Source organism: Harpia harpyja, chromosome 1 (genome assembly GCF_026419915.1).
Source record: "Harpia harpyja isolate bHarHar1 chromosome 1, bHarHar1 primary haplotype, whole genome shotgun sequence".
Classification (NCBI taxonomy): Eukaryota; Metazoa; Chordata; class Aves; order Accipitriformes; family Accipitridae; genus Harpia; species Harpia harpyja.
In genome coordinates, this window is record NC_068940.1 from 45801003 (window position 1) to 45823370 (window position 22368).

At 50.0% G+C, this 22368-nt stretch overlaps 1 protein-coding gene across 2 annotated transcripts; it reads right to left on the reverse strand.

Annotated features, from left to right (window-relative positions):
* Positions 1-682: 682 nt before the first annotated feature.
* LOC128143493 (endoplasmic reticulum-Golgi intermediate compartment protein 3-like) lies at positions 683-21918 on the reverse strand. Of its 2 annotated transcripts, XM_052790779.1 has the most exons (7): positions 21750-21918; positions 20781-20868; positions 19342-19461; positions 7111-7207; positions 4748-4812; positions 1986-2122; positions 683-1500 (listed from the first exon to the last, which is right to left on the reverse strand). In XM_052790779.1, the coding sequence occupies exons 4-7, from the start codon at positions 7199-7201 to the stop codon at positions 1434-1436; spliced, it is 360 nt and encodes a 119-aa protein (XP_052646739.1). In that variant the 5' UTR covers positions 7202-7207; positions 19342-19461; positions 20781-20868; positions 21750-21918; the 3' UTR covers positions 683-1433. The 2 variants fall into 2 exon arrangements, 1 of the variants encoding a protein (XP_052646739.1); XR_008235767.1 differs by lacking the exons at positions 683-1500; positions 4748-4812; positions 7111-7207 and having other exon boundaries at positions 2035-2122; positions 21750-21915.
* Positions 21919-22368: the final 450 nt, after the last annotated feature.

Sequence of the window (22368 nt, forward strand, 5' to 3'; positions counted from 1 at the left end):
CCCTTCTCCCTTCTCGCTTCTCCTCGCTGCTCGCTGAGGGTGCGGGGGAGAGGCCGCCCCGGCAGCCCTTCGCTCCAGCGCGTTCCGCTCAGAGACCGTTAAGGGCCCCGCAGAACGCTGGGGGCAAAAAGCGCTCCCGGTGCAGTCTGGGAGAGAAGGAGCGCGAGGAAAGCCCAGAGGGTCGGATGGCGGGGTCTGGGGCCACTGGGGCAAGAAGGGTGGGACCGCAGGGACGGTGGAAAAGGTCCATCGCCCAGGGAAGCCAACTGAAGAGCTGGAACTTTCTACGAAAAGCTCCAACTTCAGCCCCTGGAGCAGGAGTTCCCATCTAGTACGAAACCCAGGCATACATAGGTGGAACGACTGAAGCTTTCGCTCCCTGTTTTGCAGCAGGAACGGGACAGACTGCAAGCAGCGAGAGAAAAACCGGCATGGCAGAGAAAAGTTCAAATTTACAGGACAACGAACTCTGTGAATTAAGCTTTATTTCATGAGCACGTGAAGAAATACAACACACACACACGACAAACAGGGCTCGGTCCCCTTTGCCCGGACTACTCTCTTATGTGAATTCACTGAGGCACTACTCAAGCCATGACGTTTCATAACTTACAACCCGTAACACTTAAAGTCGCGGGATTGGGGGGGGGGGGGGGGGGGGGGGGCACGACAAAAAAAAAAGACAAAAAACCCACCAAAAAAAGACTTTGTTTTTCCCTAGTGGGAGTGCTCATCCTTCCTCCTGCGTCACCGTGCGGGCGTCCCCTGTATCACACTGTGAAGCACAAAAGCCTCAGCAGTCCAGCTGCTGTTGAATCTCCTTCAAAGGCTTTTTGGCTAAGCTGATGTTTTATACCTTCCAGCTTGGAAGTCTGGTCTATACCATTTCCAAAAGTCAGCAGATTCTGACAATACTGCCAGGCAAAGATGCTGGCTGCAGGAGACAGCCAGCTGCAGGTGCTAATGGCTGCATCATGGCCCTTTAGCTCTTTCTGGCCACCTGTGCTGCCTACCTGGTGCTCTCCCTTCAACCCAAAGGCGCTGCTCCCAGCATACATCAGGCCTTAGCGTGAGCTGGGCTAGCCAAAATCTGAGCAGGAGTTGAGTGAACAGTCACACTCCACCCCTTGGTGTAGTCAAACATCTAGCAAACCCGCTGCTTCGGCGAGTGGAGGTACTGTTACTCCTCTTGCCTCGCCTCCGGGGATCTGAGGCAGCGCCAGAGCTTACAGCCTTCAGGCAACCGTTAGTCTCCTATTGCTATGCCGTGCTAATCACGATCCCAGTATCGGACCGAGTCGGAGACCTAAGCACAGTGTGGACGCTTGTTTTATCAGTGTAAGAATGTACATCCCAGCTCCTGAACCCTACTGCATCCCTTGACGGCGGTACTGGCAGTAGCAGCAGTCGCCAGACTCCTCTTCCACGTGCTTTTATGGCTCTGGTACGCCCTGGTCTCCCTGAGGAGGTGAATCTTCGCAGGTGTTCAGGGCAAAATGCCTGTAAGATTTACGCGAGTAAAGTACACGGTGCTCAGCTCTGGCAAGTGAGCCGAGCATACCGCTGAAGCCATCAAGTTACACCTTAAGGGTGTTTTCACCAGGAAGCCTCGGCGCCTGAAGTTCTGTTGCTACAGATAACGGATTGAAGCCCCTTCCCCCTGTGACTGTTGTGTCTGCCTGCACTGTGGACCTACTCCAGCAGTTCAGCAGGAAAATGGAGGTGCTCTGCTCAAAGAATCGTCCTCAAATGGCTTGTTGAATTAATATGCTTCAGGTAGTAGCAGAAAAGCCCCAATCCCTTTCAGATGTTCACACGGAGAAGAAGGGCATCCGGGAGTGCCTCTTCCTCTCCACCGACTGGGAAGGGGCTCGGATGGCTTTCAGGCATTTGCACTGTCGCGTCTAAGCGAGGATGGAGCCTTAAGCTATGCAAAATGGCAAAAATCAATGGAGGGTGATGACGTAGATTGAAATGTCTCTTACCTGTGTTTCTCTGTCAGCTTCACCACCATGGGCAAAAGTTCATATAGCACAAATACACCAGGCAGACCCTGGTCTCCCAGTAGCCCGTTGGCTATCTTCTCATGTCGTGTAACTGAAAACGGCTTAGTCCCTACCACCTAGCAGGAAACAAACACAGCAAACGTCGTTTCGTTAGCGAGGAACAGGAAAGGCTACTAAAACATGAGTTCAGTGAACCGTAGCAGTGTAGCCCTGCCCACTCACTTGTGTAAGCACTGACAGTGCTTACAAAGGGTCATAAAAAAAGCACCATCAGGATCGAGTCTATTTTTCCTACAGGCTATCAGTTAAAGCCCCAGCTAGCCCAAAGAATGAGTGATGCATCAGTCCCCAGGCTGGACTGTTTTGGTCTCTGCTGGCAAGTAACGGCACAAGCTGTTCCTCTCGACCTCAACCCCAAGTCCACGTCACCTTCCACCAAAATGCAGTCCACCCAAGCATGCTTCCGGAGACAGCACCGGTAGGAGAAAGCCATATATATATATGCAAGAGTGAGAAAAACGGAAGCAATACATAAAGGCAGGAGAGTGCCAGGGCTGCAGAAGGACACAGATTGCCCATCTTTATATAAACGAAGATCACCCTGCAGCATTCTCCTGCACCCTGCCATTCTTCTACCCGTTGCCCATACCAGTCCTATTCTTAGAGCAAATCAATTGGGTTTCTGTAAAATGACATTATGTTCCCCTATTGACATTATCCCTAAAATGACGTTATTATCCCTAATAAGCTATCTGACACAAATTACGATCCAAGCTGAGAAAGATACTATCCAGTTTCTTCACCAAATTCCACATTTCGGGGTTCCAAGTACTGAATGCATAACACAGCCCCTGGCATCCATCTGGCAGCACACTTGGATCCATAATTACCCTAAGTCTGAGCATCACGGTCTGCATGGATTCCCCTCCCGGTGACTAATAAAAAGCAACTCTTTTGACAGGAGAAGTCCTTTGAAAACTGAACAGCAGCTCTACAGTAGCGTGCGAGATCGCATCAAGAGAAACAGAAGCCATGGGATACTGGGAGGTGGCCCTAAGAACAGGGCTCCGACTAACTATCCTTTGTACTTCAGGAATTTCAATCATCCACAAAAACTGCAGAGGCATCCTGAACCCAAGCAGAATGAGCTTCAAACATGGTCTGAAGGTTCTCCCAATATCACCTCATAGCAAGTAACTTCCACCCAACTTCCAGGAAAGAACAGACGGGTCTTTTTGTCCTTTCTAGGCAGGGGACTGAAGAAAGAGTGGTCCACATAAGGATTTATCACATGAGAACCAAGTCTCGCAAACAGTTTCAATCTTTAGGGCAGGTGAAGAAATACAAACTATGCCTACCTTTCAATGGCTTCTCTCAGACCGCTCTGCCCACGCTGCTCTAGGATAGCTTCGCTTGAAGGTCTGCATTGTACCTACCGTGGCCGTGTGGCTCCTCAGATTTGTGGCTCCTACGCAGCCTCCGACATAACTAATAATCTGCCAGTGATTCACATTTCAGAGCGCCGAAAGCAAACATGAAGGCTGCGTGGATGTGCAGTAGTATGTTGTTCCGATTGCAAGGATATGTGGTACCTGCCCGAGAGCGGGATGCGTTTGGGTGAAGAGCCTGAGGTGGTAAGGGTTCCCAGTGCTGTGGGGTTTGCACAGCGTTATAAAACTGCGTAGGACAAGGGAGTCAAAATGTGGCGTAGTTTCATCCACAGGTAGATCAGTCCTTGCGCTGAACGAGCCCCAGAAACACACTTGGGTTTCACCTCAGAGGAAACTGGTTTGGTGTTAAAGGGAAGCTGGGCACGGACCACCCATGCAGCGTAGAAGATACAGCACCAAAACCTGGGAGACAGCTAGGGAGCTAAGCCGTCTTGTACGTGAATGTTCACAGAGCTGCTGGGGCACGTGGCACCCGTCTCTTCCTCACTTAGGCTTAGGTAAGTACGCTGGGTAGCACTGGCGGTGAAGTCTGCACAACAGTCAAGCTGCTGCCTCTACTGGTGTTTTCTTTGCAGAAGAAACGTAACAGCTTACATCATTCTGCTGCCCTAAGACTACGGGGGCCCAAATAATGATAACTGCCAGGTTTGGTTTGGTTTGGTTTTTAAAAAGAGGTTCTCTGGAGATCCCCTACAGAATGATGATGGCAACCCACGTGAACGCTTCCAAACCAATGAAAGAAATCACAGTTCTTTCTGCTCCCTCAGGCTGGCTTCAGAGGAGAGCATAAGTTTGTCTGTGTTCGCAGGATCTTCGTCTCACCCTGGTATCTCCTTGGTAATTTATTTCTCCTACCTGTCCCAAAAGAAGGGCATACTCTGAAAGCAGGGCTGGAAATCCGACCACGCTCTTTTGGAGGCTAAAGGAGTTTTTAAATCGGAGACAAGCTGATCTTGGGTTATTCTCCAAAGAACATTTTTAGGATCTCCCTGCTGCTTTGACTTCTCCTGAGCATGCACTATGAGGGATTCGTGGGGGAACATGATCAAAGTGGCGTGGTCACTTTGATCTAGGTGGGATGGAAGACGCGGAAATCTGCTTCGTCGCTGCTGTAACATTACAGGTAACATTACACCATAGAAATTGTTATTCTTGCTGGGGTGGTGATCTGAAGAAAGTCAAACAGATTGTGTCGCTTCCACCAGAGGCCAGATATGGTCAGCGTCAGAATATGAGGAGAAAGTCTGAAGGCTTTCACTTGCCAAAGCAATAGGGAAAAAAGGTACTTACTTCACCATCTACTTTCATATACACCCTGGGGACCGCTTTGACAAAACGCTGAAACATCGTGGAAGCTATAAGCAAAGACAGAGAGACACAATTAATAACCGGTGAAGAGCTGCGAAGCTTAACCGACACGTTCGGTAAACACAAGCTGGTTTTGTTCAACTTGTCAGGGAACATCTTTCTGCACAACAGCTCCTGGAGGTTTTCAAGGACAGTAAAGTTAACGCCTGACACGAGTTTTCCTTTTGCCAAAGTGAATCTCGTTCCTGTTCCAACCAAAACCAAAACCAAAACTACTGGCATTTTGGCCTTGACTAAATGGAAAACTTTCTAACAAACCAGTTATCTTGCTATAGTCTCACCAGTACAACTTCTTGAAAATTCTTACTCTAGCACATGAAAACCTTTATATTTAACAGCATAGCCCTAAGAAAACATACTCTAAATGAGAATCCTCTATCAACGTCAATTAACACCGCAGTTTATTCCTGTAGAAGCATGGGTTTTGTAGTATCAGGAGATGAAAAGGAAGACCTGGATCAGTGAGGAGAAGAAAAAAAAAAAAAAAAAAAAAAAAAAAAAAGGAGAACTCCTCCTGCTGCCTCAGACCAGCCTGTTCCGTCAGTTCTCTTAAGGATAACGAAAGGCAGGAGTCGCTTTGAAAACCTGTTTTCTATGAAATTCCCTAACAGGAGAAGATTATTCATTCTCATATATAAGATCTTTAGCTGGTCTGCAGTAAACGTAAATCTGACCTGCAATCTGCTTCTCCCACTTCTTTTCCAGGGCACGTCTTCAGTCCTAATTCCTCAAGAATGTGCCAACTGCTTCTCCGAGGCCCAGGATGGAAAGCTGCAGCCTACAGAGAGAATCTTACCAGCCAGCTACAGGCCCCCTCTCAGAAAAACTAGGGCATCACGATCGTATCGAGCATTATCACGCCTCTTCATTTTTCTGTATTTGATTTTAAGCACCATCCTTTGATTTGGGTCCAAGAATTAAAATCGATGGTGGAAAAATTTAAAAGAACGGATTCAGGTAGGATCAACAATCCTACCACCACCTCAAAGCAAACGACTTCTCTCTCCAAGCTTTATTAGCACAAACTTTGCGTAGAATAAGTCAACAGATTTAATAATAGAATGAGTTACCTGGAAAATAGGAGATGCAACAGAGCTGCTCAACAGGCCACGAACAGTGTTTCCAGCCTGCCCCCCTGTATAGCCCCAGCCAAGGATTGGTTTAAAACCTAGTCAAGCTAATCCGTAGAGACAGGTTGAACAAAAGACGAAAAATCAGCAAGAAGCAGGTGCTTTGCTGGCAAAACAGGCAGAGCTTGTAGAGATAGATGTGTAATAGTTAATGGAGCAACTTGAGGGTTTCTCAGAGTTGTGCAGAGATGGGACTTGAAGGCAAACTGAACAGGAGACGACTGCCCCGAGGCGGACCTTGAAATCTCAAAGATGAGAACTGGGACCAGCCAAGACGAGAGCGCTGAGGCAAGAACTAATTAAAGGGCTTTGATGAACGATAAGACCTGGGAACCGAGATTCGACTGGAAACTTACACAGATTTTGGACTGGGATAATGGGTGGTAAAAAGGTATATAAGACTGAGAAACTTTTGGAGGGTTGCCATTCACTGTGGCGGTGGCCCAACTCTGAGTTGTTAATAGAGCAAACCTAGAGAAACCCATGACTGAGAATTCTTTAACACTTTGCAGACTTCAGCGGATCTAAAAAAATGACTAATCTCTGCAGTGGCATATAAAGAGGTGCGGTCAGGATCTTTCACGGAAAATGCACACAAGCAGGCTTGCGTGAATAAACCAAGATTAGAGTTTGAGCAGCAGCAGCATGAGGACAGAATTGCCCTTCCTTCTCAAGCCAGCAAACTGGAGCTATCTAGGAAAGATCAGCACTATTTCAACTTCACTGCAGCTGTTCAGCTGCTACTGTTGGGTAGACCAACGTCAGGCAGACACCACGACATGACTCTCCACCAACTATTTTTTCTCTCTCCTGCATCTTCTGGTTACCTCCTACTGTGCACACTAGCTAGACAGGGCTCCCCCTGAACTACACCTGATGCAGGCGCTTAATAACGATGTGCTGTACCTGCTGTCGTGCCTCCACGAACACTGAAAAGACAGATCTTTCAGAAAGGTCACAGAATCAAAACACATTGGCACATTTGTTCCACGTGAATGGAGGCAGCTGTTCCAGAAAGAGCACAACGTGGAGGAGTCCATGTTTTACGCAATGCTGTCAGGGTTCTCGTGAAAGACTGGGAACTTTGCTCCTGTTCTCTTCTAACACCTACTAATAGGGACACTTAAAAAGAGACTTCTCTCAGCAGGCTTTTACCTTGCTGCGCAGCGACATCCGTCCCGTCCAGAGGGTTCACAATGCCTGGATAATCCCTCCCAAACGAGAGATGCTCGATATAGTGCGTCATATTGATCTGAAACAGAAATGCTAATAACTCAAACAACTGCACAGCATCCACGGGGCAAGGTAAGGGGACTAAAGTTAATTACTTGTATATGTTTCTGAGTGTGGCTCTGGGACAGAGACAGGTCCTCCCTTACTCTGCGCCTCCTAACAGTAAACTCCAAAGCCCTTGCTCTTCTTTTTTATTCATGGGAGATTCCAAGATGTGGAATTTCTCCTTCTCCTGCTGGAAATCCCCAGATCCCGCTGCCTCTCCCTCTCATCTACAGAGCAGGCTCTCCCGCCCGCTCCTCTCCCTGCCATAGAACCATGCTGTCAGCACCTCGGTGGCACAGGTACAGGTATCATCTGCTTTCCTCCCAGCACAAGGCAAACTCCAACAGATCCAGAAGCAGTTGTGAAAATGCCAACCCTAGAAAACCAGGAAGCACAGATTAAGGAGCAAGGCGCTCTCTGGAAGAGGGGAACAGCCTTGCCAAGCAACACGCAGATGTCCCAGAACATACTTCGGAGCCTTGTGTGAAAGCAGGTCCCAGGTTCTGCCCGCCCAGAGCCATAAAGCCAAATCCGGCCGGGATCAGTACACTAGGATCTCAACGTGGCAAAGGGAGGGAAATCCAGAAGGAAAACAGACCAAGAGAACCAGAACACCGTCTTGGGAACACTTACATTGTCAAGCCCAAAGCTCTGCAGATTGTCAACTGTAATTGAAACGTAGTTTAACAACGTAGTTCAGACTGCAATAACGAGCCTATCTATTTACCTTATGCTAGCTTATAAGGGAGCTCCTCTCATTTCCATTGCGATCTAAAATGGCAAGAAAATCACCTGCGTTTCTCTCTTGCTTCCAGTAGGGCATGTGATAGATAAAACTCCCCTCCTGACTTAGACTAGCCACTGCTACAGTGAAGAAAAGTAACTTTAACTTGGGGTTACTTCAGATCAGGTATTTCAGTCCTCACCTGAATGTATGCTTAATCTAGGGCAAAAACAAGATCCCAGGGGCAAGCCAGGAAAACTTCACTGTTATCTCAGTCGCCACCTGACACGCATAACTCCTCTAACTACTGTAAAACCCAGAGGCACAGCAGATCTAAACTAACCACTGAGCAGAGCACGTGCCTTAATATCACGTCCAAGTGCCCTCAAGAAACCATCCTCATCTTAGCAACTCTCAGCGCTCTGCCTATCAGCCCTGTTACTGGCTGCCCGGAGTACCCACAGGGACAGGAAAAGACTTTGCGGGGACGGCCTGAGCAGGGTATTTGCAAACCACTGGTGGGGCCAAGGCGAGCTCTCACCAGTGCTAGGATTTGGGGAATTTGGCCTGCCCCCTCTCTGCCCTTCCTGCACGCAGCAATATGACAACGCCGGCAGCACCACGTGCCCCCAGGAGGGATCTGGCAAAGATACGGGCAACGGGATATCTTTCGGTTGGCTACTTACATGACTTTATGCAGTGCCAGAAGCATCAGTCTCAGGATGAAAATACAGCTTGCAACTCAATTTCAGTATCGCTCCTACCAGGTTTACCCAAAGGCACACAGTCATCTTAAAGGAGCCAGAGGCTGTGGCGCATTTTAACAGGTAAATTCACATGCTCAGGGAGCCAGACCTCGCCCTTCTTTCACCTCAGCAAAGAAAAACACACTTCAAAAATCGTGGGCTGTTATTTGAGGAGCCGATGGACTCAGATCGCCAAGGGCTGCTATTAACCAAGATTAGGAATGCTGCTCCCCTGAAGGGTTTCTGATATATGGCCTAGCACAAGACAAGCTGCAAAGCTGAACAACTGATTGGAACGAGCCTCTCCTTTAAAACATTTCTTTAACATGAGTGTGCTGTGAACTCTTTTTTTTTTTTTTCTCCATTAACAGCTTTCAATAAAACACCAGAAGCTTTACTTGTATCCCTATAAACCCCTTATAAACCCAAAGAGATATACATGCAAAACAGAGAACGTACAGTCAGAAAAGGAAATGCTAAGCCTAAGCTATACTCCTCCAAACGCCTCTGATGTAGGGAGAGGCCCTTGCATTTCACAGTTAAAACGTTCAATGCTCAGAAACTAAGGCTGCAGTCACTGCAGTTAACGCAATGGTTCTGCATTACAAAGAGCTCAGAGCTGCACTGGCTTCAGATATTCCTGTGGCTTGTCTCTGACAAGTGTGCAGACCTATCACTGCCACTAGCACAGTGGTTTGTGTGCCTGGGCTGGCAACTGGATCAAAGAACTCATTTGGCTTTAAAAAAGAAACTCCCACTAAACATTTGGAAATAGATGTGAAACGGTGGGCAGGGAAAGGAAAGAAGGGAGAAGTGGCCTTGGGATTATGCGACGCCATCTCTCTTAACGGTTACCAGCAACACCCTGCTTCATGCCGCGGTATTTTTTGCGCTTAAGGCAAGAGTTAAGTGGCTTGGCTGTCAGTGAAGTGTCAAGTCCCGCTGCCTTTTGTACAGACACCAGCAGGCTAACCTTCAGTTAATAACAAAGCGCTACAGAGATCCCAGCTCTGGTGGATCTGCATTTAAACTGGACCTACTGCCAAAGGAATAAAACAGTCTTTGTCCCCCCGTCTTTCTGTTGATGGCTCCTTCCTGTTCCACCCTCCTTTCGGTCATGAGCCACGTCAGAGAACCTAACAGGCCAAAATGTAAGTATTGCTTTATGTGAGGCTGTTCTTCCAGCCAGAGCCGCTCCAGAGTAAGGTTAGTCACGTCAGCTTTAACGCTTGGGTAGTCTCACATTCGTTAGCCTCTGAAGTGGGAGCTGAGTACTAGTAAGGCTGACAAATCTTACAGTAATAGCGCAGTACCAGAGAAATGCAAGGGCAGCACGTGACAAAGACCAGCCATTACCTAACCTGTTACACTAGGTTTACATCGCGCGTGACCCACTTTAACAGTTACGGCTATCCAAAACAAAAATTCCCCACAGTGCTCCGCCACGCCTTCCACAGATAAAACGCCAATTAATTAGTTTTTATAAAACTCTTCTCCAATAAATGAGTTGCAACTCTGCCAAAACGCACGATTTACATGTTCACTTTCTAAAACAGCGTTCCACTAGACCGCAGGTCGGTTTATCTCTGATCACTGAGGATGATGCCAAGCACGTGCGTATGTACCCTAGGTCGCACATAAACGTGTAGCTAGCCATAGTTTGCTTAACATAAAACAACAGGCTATTTAGCCTGCTTAGAGAAGAAACAGAACAGAAGAGCTTAAGACACTGTCAGCTAGGACCAGAGACTGGTATTTCTGAAGAAACATGAACACATTCCTTCCTTTCCGTAACTGCAGCTAAGTGCCGAGCTAGGTAAAATCAAGAGACCTGTAAAACTTCTTAAGTTTGTCAAGAAGTCTGTCTGGTTTTATATAACCTAGTTTTCTTCACCGTTTTAGTAACGCCGTTTTAAGAACTGCTGTCTATCTGAAGACTCCGCCCCATCTTGCATTTCTCACCTGAACAACCACAGAGCCTCCCTGGACTCCAAAATTCAGTCCTTTACCTGCAAAACAGCACTTACTGCCACTCAGGACTCTCTCAATCAACACATGAAGGCTGCAAGAAACCCAAGACACAGCTACCCAAACACGTTGCTCCAGGGTGAGCTAGGACACCAATTCTCAAACTGGGGATGAATTTTCTGGAGGAAAAATATCTTACAGCAGGAGCGCAGCGGCAGGAAGATGAGGAGCGGCATTAGGATGCATCGTGAAAAGGGGACTGAGGCAGGGAGCAACACAGAAAATGTTGCAGCGAGGAGAGGGAGTGAGCAAAGCCGAGAGCCTGAGCCCTCTACCAGACGTTACCGACTCAAAACATCACATCTCAACCTGTAATCACCATGATTAGGGTAAGAATTAGAGACCGAGGCAACAAAGGCAACCTCGTGGTTGGTGTCTACTGCAGGCCACCCAATCAAGGGGAGCCTACTGACGAAGCCTTCTTACTCCCGCTACAGGAGGCATCGTGCTCGCAGGCTCTTGTCCTGCTGGGGGACTTCAACCACCTCGACATCTGCAGGAAAAGTAGCACGGCGAGCTGTAGGCAATCCAGGAGACTCCCGGAGCGCACTGAGGGTAACTTCTTAAGCCAGGTAACAGACAGCCCGACCAGAGGAGATGTGATACTGGACCTGTCGGTCACCGACGCAAGCGAGCTAATCGGTGACATCAAGACTGGAGCCAGCCTGGGCTGCGGTGGTCATGCACTGGTGGAGTTCGCAGTCCTGAGGGATACGGGTCAGGCGAAGAGTAAAGTCAGGACCCTGAATTTTAGGAAAGCAAACTTCCAGCTCTTCAAGGAGTTAGTCTATAGGACCCCCTGGGAAACTGCCCTCAGGGTCAAGGGAGCAGAACAGAGCTGGCCGATCTTTAAGGACGCTTTCCGTAAAGCGCAAGAGCTCTCGATCCCCAGGTGGAAGAAATCAGGAAAGGAAGGCAGGAGACCTGCATGGATGAGTCGAGACCTGCTGGTCAAACCGAAGGGCAAGAAGGAAACGCACCGGCAGTGGAAGCAGGGACAGGTATCCTGGGCAAGTATAGGGACGCTGCCCAGTTGTGTAGGGATGGATGGGGCCAGGAAGGCCAAGGCGTGGCTGGAACTGAACTTGGCAAGGGACGCAAAGAATAACAAGAAGGGCTTCTACAGGTATGTCAGCCCGAAAAGGAAGGTCAAAGAAAGCGTACCCCCCTGATGAGCAAGACTGGCAAACTGGTTACAAGGGACAAGGAGAAGGCTGAGGTACTCCACAACTTCTTTGCCTCAGTCTTCACTGGCAGCCTCTCTTCCCACACCTCTCCAGGGGGTGGACCGCAAGACGGAGACTAGGGCAGCAAAGGCCCTCCCACTGTAAGAGAAGATCAGGTTCGTGACCACCTGAGGAACCTGAACATACATACGTCCATGGGACCTGACGAGATGCATCCCAGAGTCCTGAGGGAACTGGCTGATGGAGTTGCCAAGCCGCTCTCCGTGATATCTGGGAAGGCACGGCAGTCGGGTGAAGTCCCTGGTGACTGGAAAAAGGGAAGCATGACACCCATTTTTAAAAAAGGTAGAAAGGAGGACCCTGAGAACTACCAACTGGTCAGCCTCACCTCTGTGCCTGGGAAGGTCATGGAACAGATCCTCCTAGAAGCTATGCTAAGGCACATGTTGGACAGGGAGGTGATTCGAGGCAGCCAGCACGGCTTCACCAAGGGCAAGTCCTGCCTGGCCAACCTAGTGGCCTTCTGTGATGGAACGACTACACCAGTGGACGAGGGAAGAGCTACAAATGTCGTCTATCTGGACTTCCGTAAGGCCTTTGACACGGTCCCCCACAACGTCCTTCTCTCTAAATTGGGAGAGATACGGATTTGATGGGTGAACTGTTTGATGGACGAGCAATTGGTTGGACGGTCTCATCCAGAGGGTAGTGGTCAACGGCTCAATGTCCAGATGGAGATCGGTGACAAGCGGTGTCCCTCAGGGGTCCGTACTGGCACCAATACCGTTTAATATCTTCATCAATGACACCGACAGTGGGATCGAGTGCACCCTCAGCAAGTTTGCAGATGACGCCAAGCTGAGCGGTGCAGTTGACACGCCTGAGGGATGGGATGCCATCCAGAGGGACCTGGACACACTTGAGAAGTCGGCCCATGTGAACCTCATGAGGTTCAACAAGGCCAAGTGCAAGGTCCTGCACCTGGGTCGGGGCAACCCCCGCTACCAATACAGGCTGCAGGATGAAGGGATTGAGACCAGCCCTGCGGAGAAGGGCTTGGGGGTACCGGTGGATGAAAAGCCAGCAGTGTGCACTCACAGCCCAGAAAGCCAACCGTACGCCCAGGCTGTATCAAACGAAGCATGGCCAGCAGGTCGAGGGAGGTGATTCTGCCCCTCTACTCCGCTCTGGGGAGAGCCCACCTGCAGTACTGCGTCCAGCTCTGGGGTCCTCAGTACAAGACAGACATGGACCTGCGGGAGTGGGTCCAGAGGAGGGCCACAAAAACGATCAGAGGGATGGAACACCTCTGCTGTGAGGAAAGGCCGAGAGAGTTGGGGTTGTTCAGCCTCGAGAAGAGAAGGCTCTGGGGAGACCTTATCACGGCCTTCCAGTACTTAAAGGGGGCTTATAAGAAAGACGGGGACAAACGTTTTAGCAGGGCCTGTTGTGACAGGACACGGTGTAATGGTTTTAAACTGAAAGAGGGTAGATTCAGACCAGATATAAGGAAGAAACTTTTTACGATGATGGTGGTGAAACCCTGGAACAGGTTGCCCAGAGAGGTGGTAGACACCCCATCCCCGGAAACATTCAAGGTTACGTTGGACGGGGCTCTGAGCAACCTGATCTACTTGAAGATGTCCCCCCGCTCACTGCGGGGAAGGGGGCGGGCCGGGTGGACTACACGACCTTTAAAGGTCTCTTCCAACCCAAACTATTCTATGATTCTATGATTACCTTTAAAAAATCCAATGGCTTAACGAACCCTCGGAAAAACTCCTACTGAGCATTCCGAGATTAGCAGGCTTGGTGCACGAATTCCCAGGAGAAATTCTCTAGCCTGTTGTACAAATGAGATTAAGTGAGATCATCACCCCATCGGACTTCAAGAGGCAGAAGTCGCTCCAACACGTCACCACGTCCTCCTCAATTACATTATCTGCACAGAGCAACTAATAATCCCCCAGCACATTATCTCCAACGCTGATATGTTAAAATCGTTTAAGACAAAGATTCTCAACCTTTTCCATCTGGTGACCTCCTTTACCACAGAAGAGTGACCTGGCACGGCTCTCCTTTCAGCTTTCAGGAAATCTTCTCCGATCCCAGCCTAGATCAACAGCTCCTCCCAAAGGAGATTTATGCGCACAGCAAGTAACAGAAATTGGTTAGCTCTGTAGTAAAACGGGTTGGGGGCGGGGCGGGGCGGGGGGGAAGGATACAGCAACACTGACTCTCAACAGCGTGCACTGCAAAAACGAGCAGAGCAGGAGAGAAGAGAGAAATATTCCGATCCTTACAATGAAAAGACACAGAGATTCAGACAGAGCAGCGCTTAAAACTCGTACCAAAAAGGGGAAGAGCAACAGCTTTGCCAGTGTGCTTTCTAGGCTATATAAAATGACTCCCTAGCTAGCCAAAGGGCTAATATATGGACAAGCAATCATCTACAGAGAAACAAAAATGCAGGCATTAACCGCTAAAAGGAAAAACACAGTGGCATGCCCATATACGTTAAGTGAGCTCTAAAGCAGCACGCCAGATAACAATGCTGGTTATATTTAGACTCTTTCCCAGTTCTTAAGGGAACAGAAAGGTCATTTTAGGAGCAACCAAAGCTATCCAGAAGTGCACTCGAGGTTTACATTCACAACATGTTAACATTCAAAGCTGGGTAACAAGTTTTTGTTCTTAATCGGTCCTGTGCTGCTTTTGTCACACCTGATGCACAGAGAAGGCAGCGTACCACGAGGCTGTTTTGTTCCTTCTGCTGCAAGATCCCAAGAAAGGCGAATACCTGGAAGGATGGGGGGGCAGGAGAAACCTATGTTTGGACGACATACCTCAAAGGAGGTTAAGTAACCTCCTTTTTTGTTTGTTTCGGAAGACCGTTCACGTATATTCAACGCTCTGCATGACTAACCAATAACTGTCATAGACTTACACCTCCTCAGAGATGGGCCTCTGAATCCTTCACACAGCAGTTTCGATCCACTTTGCCACATGCTACGTCCCTGGCGGGGCTTCTACAACAGCAGGTTTTGTGGTACAGAGAAGCTATGGAAGGTACGGAGAGCCTCCAGGTGGCTGCTTGACAAACCTTAGGCATTCCCAGCAACCGGTACGACTTGAGCTCTGGCGGATTATAGCCCAGTGACAAACGGAAACGTCACGTTTGCGGTCTCCAAAACGAGCTTGATACAACTGCAAAACTGCTTGTCCGTCTGCACAGAAACGGGTGAGACCTTGCGTCTTTCAGCACCGAGACAACCAAACTCCGAAAGGAGTTTACCAGCGTAAAAAGGAAAGCCTGCTGAGGATGAAATAAGAATCTCAGCCTCCGGTATTCAGTGTGGGGATGAAAACGGTTAATTCCCCGGCAGACGCTACTTTGGGACAGAAGTTAAGAGTGAGCTCACACAAACACCCTCTGTGGAAGGAATACTGTACAGGTGATCCGCCAGAGGATTTGGATCTCCTCCACGCTGAAACGGCGTCCTCGACTGATGGAGACTGAGTTTTCTTTCTTTGCTTCTGTGTTTTTTTCTGGACCAAAGAAAAAGCTGAAGCCTGGAATCATGAATCCCTCAAGATGCAAACACCTCTGCGGAAGGACGCAACTTGACAGATGGGACAGACCAAGTCACTACAGAGACAATAGGAGCGAGGGACAGTCCAGAACCTATGGGCTACCACGGATCCATTCTTACAGAAGAATTCTTTGCAGGTAGGAGGAATGAGAAACACCAAATGACACCCGTTGTTCGTGCGAGCGATAAATGCCTGGTCTTCGCTCCCGTAAGGATGCAAAGCCTGCAGCAGAAGTGAGAAGGCAAAGCCATAACCAGGTTTCATTCCAAGACGGCTCACGTAACGGTGAAATAATTTACACGGCTCCCCTCTGGACACCAAATAACCCCAGAAAAGATGCCGTTTGATGAGATACAGCCTTTGTGCTGCTGCAAAGGTAGTGCAATTTGCGCTGCCCTTAAACAGGCACGTGCACAAACTAGACAACCTAACTCTGCACGGTCTTAACAATCGTGAGCACAGCTTCCAAAGGCAGACCAAAACCACAACGGTTCTCATCATTCTCTCAACACGGGCCCAGGAGGATTTCATTGCACAGACCTTCACAGACACTTTCGAAAAAAACACGCGTGCAACATAACTGTATTAATTCAAGTGCTAAGAAGATACAAAAAGGTGTAAAGGTTACCGCACGTCCTCCGACTCTGCCCCGTAACAGCTCTCGCAGCGACCCACATCCAAAGAACTTGGATCAAACACTTTTTCTTCTTCTTTCCCCAGCTCCAAGACAAAAGAAGATGCAAAGCGACGAGGCGTGACTAGAAACGCTATCTTGTACTCTTGTTCCGTTCTGGGCGCAATAACTGTTCCACACACGAACGCAACGATTCTGTGTCGGAAGCTGCGCGTCCTGCACCCAAAGCCCACCCGGAACGGTATGCGCAGAGCCTGTTGAGGTGCGAAGTAAGACCAAGAAGCAGAGTGGCATTTGTCTTCTCAAACGCACCCTCCATACCAAGAACTGGCTATCTGTAAGCCTCGCTGGAGCGCTGATCAGATGTTACTTGCCTAAAGGCTTTGCTAAAACATTGTCTACTTCAGACAATGTCGCACAGTAAATGGCGGCAATTGTAACAGGACCTGTTACACAAACAAAATTTTAAATAGCAGGCAACAGCAGGCAACAGTGCACAACGCACAATCCTGTCCCAAGACGTGTAGGGAACACGGTTACACATTGCTGTGAAACAAGATCAGAGCCAGAGTCTCCCGAATGGAAAATTGGCACCCAGTCCTCCAGGATGACAATGCTGACAAGGCACACACGTTAACCCCTGCTCACTAGAAGTCTCCAAGGAATTTCTACCTTCTTCGTGACTTAACGATTCTGACAACGTCTGTGCCATGTGTGTGCTGAATGCGCAGCCGCAGTACGGCTGGGGCACGAACTCAGGGAAATTCATGGTCTTACGTGCAGAAGGCTGAAGAGGGACAAAACCATTGGCTCTTATAATAAGAGGCCCCCTTAAAAGCAGGCCGTTTCAACGCACAAACCCTGAAGGACAGGACCAAGTCTCTTGCGTTACAAAAGCCCTCTAAGGCTCGCTATCCAGGCGTGGCTGCACTCCCCTCTATAAGCCTTGAAAAGGTGGCTCCTTGGATCACTAACGCTGGGGAAGGGGACAAGGTACATAGTCAGACACTGCTGAGGGGATAAAACGTTATCAGGGCCCTGTCTGTTGAGACTGGGGGGTATAACAGGCGGACGGAAGCGAGCATTAAACACGTCTGTATTTCGTACTAGCCACAGAAAAAAGAGATTTTAGTTGGAAACTATGAAACGGGCATCAAAATCAGTCATTACCCTTATTTCTTTAATCACATACTTTATGGCAGTGACGCTCAAGCAAATAAGAGCTTTTAGGAAAATATCCCCTTTAGTAAACAACCGTGCGAGACTTTCTTTCTAAAGCTCGCAACATTCAAAGCAGTTGAAAGCGCACTTAAGAATTCACTGTTCAAAAAGCGGTACGGCTTTTAATCTCGTAATTACACTCAAAGACAGCGTCAGGAAGAATACAGCTAAATAATCGCGACGCTTTGTCAAAGCCACGATTCCCGCCACTTCAACAAGAACACCTGTACGATACACGGAGTCTTTCAAGACACAGCAACCAGCAACAGCTTTTTAAATGGAATCAGTAGCTGCCTGTTGAGTTGTCGCAGAGACAGCATCCAGAGGGAATGCACACAGTCCGGATACTATAAAGAAACTGCAGTGCATAGAACTCTACACCGCAGGGTTTCTTGCCGCTGACACGGTCCTCAACTTGCACGCAGATACGATACGTGAAATTGGAAGACTCTGTCCACGGTAAAAGGAAGGAAACGATAAGAACCACCAATAAAGAATTCAATCATGTCTTGTCATTCAATGGAAAGGAGTAAGACGACATCCCAAGCACAGAATGCAACCTACCATAGAAATCATCCAGCTATTAACTATCTTAATGTAACTATGATTAGGAGAAGCCTCCAGATGCTACTCCGTAAAATTTGGGTATGCTTTACTAAATTTAAGGTCAATACTGCTACAGCTGCCATTTAAGTAACTGACTGAAGGTCAGCGTTACTAATAGAAACTGATAATCGCAGAGTTTAATGAAGACGGGTGGATACTTCTGACCTAACCTGCAACACGGGTGATGGAAACCAAACTAGCCGCGTGCTTTTTCCAGACAGCGGAAGAAACTGCTTGTTGCCTGCAATGCATCTGATCTCTTCTGAAATGCCTCTTCCAGGCGAGACCGTTTGCTCCTTACGAGTTTCTCCTCCTCTCCATTGATTACACAAGGAGCCAGAGCAACCGGTTCCGACGGAGTAATGCCAATGGAGACTGGCAACACAAGTAAGGCAGGAGGCCTACATGCGTTAACAGAGAATTAGATACAGAAAAGCTGGTTTTGTCCCCGGGCATTACATTTGTAACGCCACAACCTCTGAATACAGAAAGGCTGCTAAGCGAACACAGCAGTAACAGCGCTATCACCACATTCCCGTGGCAGCAGGAGAAACTCCCGTACCTACCAATCGTTCAGCTCTTGGCTTAGTTTAGCCTTGCAACTTCAAGAACAGAAAAGTTCAATCCGAGTGATACAAATCAACAAATTCAGTTCACGCCGACACGTAGAACTACACCATCTCCCCGAAAAAGTAATAAGGAGCTCGTGTTTTGGAAAGGAAAAGTCAGGACAGTATTACTGTTACATTGCAACACTTTGCCAGAACCCTTTCTGGTTTGTATCGAAGCGCAACGATGAGTCACAACACGAAACGAATGTAAAGGAGAGGTTTACGTAGCCAAGGACCGCTTACAACAACCTGTAACCGATAAACCAACTAAAATATATTTATCTAGGTAGGCATTAACACACACAAAGTAAACGTAGTAAGGTGCAAGCTTGGGCTTAAGGGTCGAGTCACTGGAGCCTTCCCTGGAGAGAGGCTCTTTCCTCTAACCAGGTCGTCCCATTTGCCAGCCCACCGCGATTTAAAGGCACAACCCAAGCCAAGTTTTGCCAGAACAGCTGCTTGATGCCTAGTCGTAAAAGACCATTCATGCAGCAGCTTTACTCCTGAAATGCATCCGTGAGTCCTCGTCGTAATTTCAGAGGGACTAGGCAAAGATCTGCCTCGCAAAAGTTGCCAGTATAACAGGAGCTCGCCCCATCTGCCAGTTTAATAGAGTTGCGTGCTATAAACTCTTCAAAAGCTTGTGGTCTTTAAATGCTCTTCAGCTGTCACTTGTTCCCGTGAATCTCAAAACAGGCATACGGTGATGGAAAGACAACGAGAGCGTCCACCCAAGAAAGGCAGAATAGCACCTTACCGTGGCTCTCGGCCTCCGGGGTCACACGATTGCCAGCTTTATCCAAACGTTGTTCAAACAGATTGTGCTCTACATCCAGCTGCTGCTCTCCTGCTACGTTCCTGGCATCGATGCTCAACTCTGAAATCAGTGAGCAAGGAAAGTGGTCTATAAACACACATTTGTTATGGCCTGCGGCAGGCTGAGGAAGCATTCAGCCAGTGAAAATACAGACTCTTTCAGCGAGGGCGATAAGAACGTGCCAAAGCGGAAGAGCGCGTATGGCTGGGGACGAGTGACGTACAGGGAATAAAACGCACGTTGCAGCACCCTGAACGACCCTTCCAAATACGGGGTCGGGTTTGGTGCACCAGAAGGACTGTTTCCAGCTGCCCAGAAAGCGTTACCCTGAAAGGTAATGCACTTAAGGCAAAAGAAACCAAAACCAAACCCCTCAAAGCCCATAACCATTGCCAGGAGTACAGGAGTTAAGCTTCAAACTGGTTGAAAGCTGCCTCCTACCTCTACCCCCTCACCCTTCCCCCTTCACCATCACCACACTTCCTCGTGACCCCTCTTCACAAAGAAGACTGAGAAGGTCTGGGGTCTCGGCCTGGTATCGAAGCACCGTGATGCGCTTGCCGGCTACATGCTACAGGCTCCCTTAGAAGACTGACAGCTTCTCTGCACAAAACAGCAGGGGCTTCCAAACTCTCTGGCCTTCCCGCGCCCTTTTAAACGTGAGGAAGGCAAAGACCAACAATATCTCGGGTGGTCACAAGGAAGTCAGACTCACTACCTTTAGAGCCCAACGCACTACCCAAAGGAATTACCGCAACAGAACAAGAGGCAGGGAAGATTAGCGGACAGTCGGATAACGTGCACCGCAGCGGTACGCAGGAAGACTTGCAAAATTTTCCCTCACTTCACCCTGCAGCTTTGTTTGGAATTTAGTTAAAAGGTAATCCGACTACTAACGCTCACTCCGATTTTAAAAACTTGGGAGAAAGGTTATCACGTGGCGTTGGCGCTACAGTCAGAACTGAAGTACAAAAACCACGGAAAAGTTGCGCCTCGCCAAGTAACTTCCAAAGGAGACTCTAAAGTGTTTCAGCAACAGTACAGTCAAATCTCGAGTCCCAAGCGAACACCGAACGCTGTGCCAGCCTTTTCAGTATGACCGAGCTCTCTGACAAAGTACCACACCAAACAGAAACGTAAGCGGGTTTATACCTTAGCCTCACGTATCATCTCGAAACAGAATACAGCCTGCCTGGAAGCGCTGGTTTAAGCGCTCAGCGGGCCTGCCTGGAATCGCTGCGTAACCACCAGGGATCACCAATTCCTCCCTGTCCGTGGCCCAAGCAGCAGTGCAGCACTCGGAAGCACCGGGCACACCGAGCCTGTCGGGCCCTCGGCAAGTATGAAAATTATCCCCAACGTTCAGAAGGCTGACTCACAAGCACAAGGCACGTGCGGAAGAATAACATCGAGACTGATCTTCGGTTTAGCTCCCCTTGATTTGTCAACGCGCAGTTCCGGATGAACCTAGGCACAAGGGAAAAACAGAGAGTCCTCTTTCACTTGGAAGACAATCAAAAGGCCTCTTTCTTTCCCTCGACTGCTCTGGCTCACCAGCTGATTTTTAAGACGTGGGATTCAAGAGACACCTGAGCTGCTGCCTCCCACCGTAGCCAAGCGCTTGCCGTTTCTAACGCTTTTTTTTAAGAAAGGTAGTAACTTGGGAATCTTAGAACCTGCGGTGGGCACGGGGGCTCTCGCGCTTGCTTGCTTGCTTGCTTGCTTTCCTTTGTATTGCCTGCTTGTAGGCGGCAGAGACAGCGAGAAGAGACTCTGAGACGCTCTCCTGCCACAGCGTTACAGGAAGCCACAAGCCACCCTTGGCGCCAAGCGGCTTTCGGGGGAGGGCAGCCCGCTCCCGGCCTCAAGGCCACCAGCTCGGAGAAAGAAAAAAACCCCACGCAGATCTGCGGCGGGTGAAGCTGCCGCGTGGGCAGCCCGCAGCAGGCGGCGGAGGAGGCGGCGGCTCGGCGCGGGGGCGGAGGCACGGCAGGCCGCCCCGGGCCGCAGGGCCGCCCCGGCCAGAAGCAGCACCGCGAGGCGGGGACGGGCCGGGACGGGCCGGGCCGGGCCGGCCCCCCGCCGCCGCCGCCGCCGCCGCTACTCACCTCCTTGGTGAGGTAGTACTGCAGCTCCGAGAAGAAAAGCAGCACCACGATGAGCCCGCTGACAACCGTCACTGCCGGGGAGACGAGAACCGCCGTCAGCCCCGCCGGGCGCGCCTCGCCTCGCCTCAGTCCCGCCTCAGCCCGCCCGCCGCCGCCGAGCGCCGGCCCGCAAGGCCCCCCCGCCGGCCGCCGCCCCACGGCGAGGCCCGGGCCCGCCCGCCGGCCCCCGGCCGCCCTCACCCAGCGCGCCCCCGCACGTCTTGACCCGAAAGTCCTCCAGGGTCTTGTCTTGGGGAAGGCATCGAACCGCTTCAGCCGCCACAGCGAGTCCGTGGCGCCGCGCGGCCCGGAACCAAACCCGCCTTCCGGCGCCGCCCCGGCACCGCCCCGCCGGGCAGCGCGGCCCGAAGCCGGCCGAGGGGGCGGGCGGGGAGGGGCTGGGGCTCCCGGGCTCCTCCGGGGCGGGCAGGTCCTCGCTGCCGCCTCGCCCTCTTCTGACCCTCCCTGCCAACGGCCCCCGGGCCTCTCAAGGACACCCGAGAGACGCTGACTGTGCCGAGATCGGTTAGCCGGGAAGGGCTTGAGACCAAGGCGGAGCTGCTGGCAGAGAGCAGTTTTCACTCGGTTTGACCTCCTGCCCATCCCATCCCCTGCCTCCAGCTTTGAAAGGGCTGGCGTTTGTTACCCCCGCCCTTCGGAGAACAACCGAGCTGTCCCTCAGGCTGGCTGTCGCAGCAACAAAGCTGAAAGCAAATCACCTCGGGAGAGTACCAGCGCTTATTGTGCCGAAGCACGGAAGGAAAAAGGGAGGAAAGGGAGGAAAAAACCGCCGCTCTCTTGCCCCACCTCCCATCCCTGG